The 5,039-nt window shown below is 39.9% G+C and overlaps 1 protein-coding gene across 1 annotated transcript; it reads left to right on the forward strand.

Annotated features, from left to right (window-relative positions):
* The first annotated feature begins 1,034 nt into the window (after nucleotides 1-1,034).
* On the forward strand, nucleotides 1,035-2,420 carry LOC121875162. The gene is made up of 4 exons (XM_042379598.1): nucleotides 1,035-1,168; nucleotides 1,276-1,444; nucleotides 1,567-1,637; nucleotides 1,947-2,420. Exons 1-4 carry the CDS (start codon nucleotides 1,166-1,168, stop codon nucleotides 2,040-2,042), a joined length of 339 nt encoding a protein of 112 aa, XP_042235532.1. The 5' UTR covers nucleotides 1,035-1,165; the 3' UTR covers nucleotides 2,043-2,420.
* The last annotated feature ends 2,619 nt before the right edge of the window (nucleotides 2,421-5,039 follow it).

Below are 5,039 nucleotides of genomic sequence, written 5' to 3' on the forward strand. Positions count from 1 at the left end.
CATAAAGAAATAATAGGCTATAGGAAGAAAGAAAAGGGGGTTCAGAGGCATTCGATGAACCCATAATACGTCAACTGGCTGAATTTGAATCATCGCAGAAAGCTGAGCAAACCAAGGCTAACTTCCACCATCATGAGCAAACCAACACGACGCAGGACAAGTTTCTTCAGGATGTGAAAGCACTTACACTTGTCATAGAAGAAATGGGAAACCCATTTGAAGAAGAAATTGCTGACATAATGGTTCTTCATACAAAGGAAATCTTGTGTCCAAAAGCCGTGATGAGTGTGCAAAATGTTGTCAAGCTTGGACGAGAACAATTCCATTCATATGTAAGAGAATGCCTTGAAGACATGTATGTTAATTTTCCAGTGTAATGCGTTTACTTGTCTTTTTCATTGTAATAAACTTCGAAAACTATCACAAATGATTTTCGTAACCCGGATTATGTATATTGATGCATAGGAATGAAATATGCAACAGTAAAAACAGAAATACATAGTTTAGCGTATCCTGAACGGCGGCCATCTTGAAATTCAAAATGGTGCCCACAGAGGTTGAGTTTCTAGTGGTTCCATATCTGAAAATATTCACCATGTATTACTCAATATCTGTGCCAAAGTTAATGCTTTCTTCATAAAATGCACAATTGTTTGGCTTTGCCCCTGTACTACTGAGGTTTCCATGTCGTCTGGCATGTGTAGATCTCTACTGCTTCATATTGCTTCTGTTTTATACCCACGTTCACCGAGACCGAACCCTAGCTCATCATTCAGTCGACACAAAGTAACAATCCGAAAAGAGGAAACAAAGAACACTGATTGTCAGCCATATGGCAACACCTAGTGGAGGGGGGGGAGGGTTATGAGGATACACTTTCCATCCCTCCCGACATATCACAGTGTATACGTATCGTTTCGGAACTCGTTGATCTCACCCTGCACCGATATTTTTTGGTGCGAGTGTACATAACAAGAGTCCAAAAGGTGAAGTGATATTAATAATATATTACAGTTTCCAAAAAAAATTCTGTGGTCTTAGTCCAGCCTTCGTCTCAGCGGAGGAGAACCTGGCGCGTATATAAGGGAGCGAGGTCCAGGGAGTCACACTTGGCCTGACAACCTCATCTCCTACACAGCTCCCCCAACGCCTCCTGCCATCCATAATGGTCAGTGACAACATGACTTTTGTCATGTATTTTGTTTTACTTGTGTCCTGTTTTAGTCATCCATCAAGTTATAATTGTACTTGAGGTAATGTAAGGTGTACCCACAGCTGCGCCTGTTGGTAGTGATGACCGTCGTGACGGTGGCCCTTGGCAGTAGCATCATCCCTAACACTCCCAGCTGTGTCTTCTGGTGCAATTACCCAAATGATGTCAACGCCGGTGCCTCCTACTGCTGCATTAATTCAAACAATAACATTATCGAAAATACAAATCCACGTCAGTGTAAATTACTGTTTTTATACATTGGTACATGATTATATAACTTGATGAATAACATATTTCTGAAATATACTTATTTAGAACATATTTTATAACTTTTCATTATTTTCTTCCTTTAGAGGGAAACCCTGGCAGATGTATAAAGCATTCCTTCTGCGCCAGGTTCGAGAGCAAACCGGTCGCTCCTATCGTAAGTTTACTATGACTTTATTTAACTTTATTTCATCATTTTTATGAAACTTTTCTATAAAATTTACTAATTTTATTAAGCTTAGCGTCACTCTATTTTAATCTAACAAGTTTTCTTAAGAATAAACCCAAAAGGGCACCAAATTTATCTGAAAAAAAAATTCAATGTCATATTTAACATTAAGTTGTTTCTTGTTTTACATAAAATGTGAAGATTATCACGAATATTTTATCTTAAATATAGTTATTGTTCAGTAAGTGAATGGTAAATATTACAATATTCTAATGTATCGTTCTCACACCTGAACAGAGATGTGGTCATGATGACTATTGTCCCAACAACGAAAAATGCTGCTATGACGCCTGTCTGGAGCACCACACCTGCAAGGCTCCACTTCCCCATTAACTCCTTGCACAACATCACACCGACTGTTCTACCCGCTGCCCATCTCGGCGTCACACCTAAAACACTGACCATATAAACAACACCAATACGAGCACTCAGCAGCACCAGACGTACCTCCCCGCCCAGTAATGCAGTTCTCAAGAAAGTTCTTTTGGGGCAGAAGCGCGAGGCAAGAAGGAACAATTTAGTTGTCTCGAAATGGAACTTGTAAGTGGAACGTGATCCACTTGAATACCACCAAATGTTACACTTGTGTTATATGAACTGCGTATTATTATTGCTGTTATTATGTTCTAGTGATGCTCTTCAAGTTTGTTGTATTTGCTTCATGTTCATTAGAGAGAAGTTAATCTTCTTACAATAAAGTTGTTGCCGTCAGTTCAAAAGTTTCAATTCCACGAACACATATTATGAGCGGCATTGTATCATGAAATCAATGTTATGGGTGGGAGTTGTAGATCAGCTGATAAGGTAACAACAAAACACGACTGGTTGTGTCCAGGCTTGTGTCCAGACATGTGTCCAGGTTTATGTCCAGGCTGCGGATTAATACCTTACCAGGACACACTACTCCCACTTAATTTCTAAAACATTTATTAACAGGTGCAACAACCATAACGCTACGGGTTCCTCCTACAGGTTGATGACAATGTTGCGGCATTAATAAATTAACTGGTTAACTAGTACACCTGGGACAATAACCTGCTGTTTTTACCTGTACGTATTGATCCCATTGTCTGTATGTCACCAAGCATGATTCCATTTACACATTTATCTCTCAACAGCTATATATTTGTAATAGCTTCCAGACAGAGTCGGTTGTTTCTCACGCAACATATGTTTATAACACCTAGTGCCTGAACATTACTACACCACGTCAGGTCCCTCATAACACCATCTGTGAGGGAATTACTACACCACGTGATGCGCCTCATAACACCATCTGTGAGGGAATTATTACACCACGTCAGGTCCCTCATAACACCATCTGTGAGGGAATTACTACACCACGTCAGGTCCCTCATAACACCATCTGTGAGGGAATTACTACACCTCGTCAGGTCCCTCATAACACCATCTGTGAGGGAATTACTACACCACATCAGGTCCCTCATAACACCATCTGTGAGGGAATTACTACACCACGTGAAGCCCCTCATAACACCATCTGTGAGGGAATTACTACACCACGTCAGGTCCCTCATAACACCATCTGAGAGGGAATTACTACACCACGTGATGCGCCTCATAACACCACCTGTGAGGAAATTACTAAACCACGTCAAGCCCCTGTTAACACCATCTGTGAGGGAATTACTACACCACGTCAAGCCCCTCGTAACACCATCTGTGAGGGAGTTACTACACTACGTGTCTGCCGTTCAACACCTCAGCGCACAAGATCTACAATACGTGACCTTCACTGTAAACATCAATCTGTATGTTCACTGTTTGTTCCTTTACCATTCTCTAACGCACGCTTTTGTTAAACCAACAATGTATGTAATAAGTCATTAATATCGAATGTATATTTTCAGCCTTCGGGCTGCAGAACTTTTTCAATAAACCGTTAATTATTATTATGATTATTATTATTATTATTATTATTATTATTATTATTATTATTATTATTATTATTATTAATATTATTATTATTATTATTATTTCATCACATCACTTGTACAGTATTACCAGAAATAATAACTGTTGCATCAAGTCAAAAAATCAACCTTAGTATATTTTTAACAATTGTGAAGAATTAAGCTAATAATAATAATAATAATAATAATAATAATAATAATAATAATAATAATTAATAATAATAATAATAATAATAATAATAATAATAATAATAATAATAATAAATGATAATAATAATACTGATAATAATAATACTGATAATAAATAACCACATACAGTATAGTTATCTTATAAGGTACCGGGAAGTGTCCAATAAAAACAACAGACGATGAGTGTCCTGACCGGGAGGTGAAGGCTTAAGAAGTGAAGTAACTACAAATGTCCTATAGCTACATATAACTGATCCTCCATCATGTTAGTGGCCCACATAACTGATCCCCCCTCATATTAGTGGCCCACATAACTGATCCTCCCTCAAGTTAGTGGCCCACATAACTAATCCTCCCTCATGTTAGTGGCCCACATAACTGATCCTCCCTCATGTTAGTGGCCCAAATAACTGATCCTCCCTCATGTTAGTGGCCAACATGACTGATCCTCTCTCAAGTTACTAGCCCACATAATTGATCCCCCTCATGTTAGAGGCCCACATAACTAATCCTACCTCATGTTAGTGGCCCACATAACTGATCCTTCCTCGTGTTAGTGGCCCAAATAACTGATCCCCCCTCATGTTAATGGCCCACATAACTGATCCTCCCTCATGTTAGTGGCCCAAATAACTGATCCTCCCTCATGTTAGTGGCCAACATGACTGATCCTCTCTCATGTTACTAGCCCACATAATTGATCCCCCTCATGTTAGTGGCCCACATAACTCATCCTCCCTCATGTTAGTTGCTCACATGACTGAGCCTCCCTCATGTTAATGGCCCACGTAACTGATCCTCCCTCATGTTAGTGGCCCACATAACTGATCCTCCCTCATGTTAGTTGCTCACATGACTGATCCTCCCTCATGTTAATGGCCCACGTTACTGATCCTCCCTCATGTTAGTGGCCCACAAAACTGATCCTCCCTCAGGTTAGTTGCACACATAACTGATCCTTCCTCATGTTAATGGCCCACGTAACTGATCCTTCCTCATGTTAGTGGCCCAAATAACTGATCCTCCCTCATGTTAATGGCCCACATTACTGATCCTTCCTCATGTTAGTGGCCCAAATAACTGATCCTCCCTCATGTTAGTGGCCTACATAACTCATCCTCCCTCACCTTAGTGGCCCCTAACTGATCCTCCCTCCTATTAGTGGCCCACATAACTGATCCTCCCTCATGTTAGTGGCCCACATAAC

The sequence above is a fragment of the Homarus americanus genome, unplaced genomic scaffold (assembly GCF_018991925.1).
Source record: "Homarus americanus isolate GMGI-L3 unplaced genomic scaffold, GMGI_Hamer_2.0 scaffold36970, whole genome shotgun sequence".
Classification (NCBI taxonomy): domain Eukaryota; kingdom Metazoa; phylum Arthropoda; class Malacostraca; order Decapoda; family Nephropidae; genus Homarus; species Homarus americanus.

Bases quoted from the DNA above. Each gene is read 5' to 3' on its own strand.
- LOC121875162 (XM_042379598.1), top strand. The intron at 1,445-1,566 runs GTCAGTGTAAAT...TTCTTCCTTTAG, and splicing joins TATCGAAAATACAAATCCAC to AGGGAAACCCTGGCAGATGT. The intron at 1,638-1,946 runs GTAAGTTTACTA...ACACCTGAACAG, and splicing joins GCAAACCGGTCGCTCCTATC to AGATGTGGTCATGATGACTA.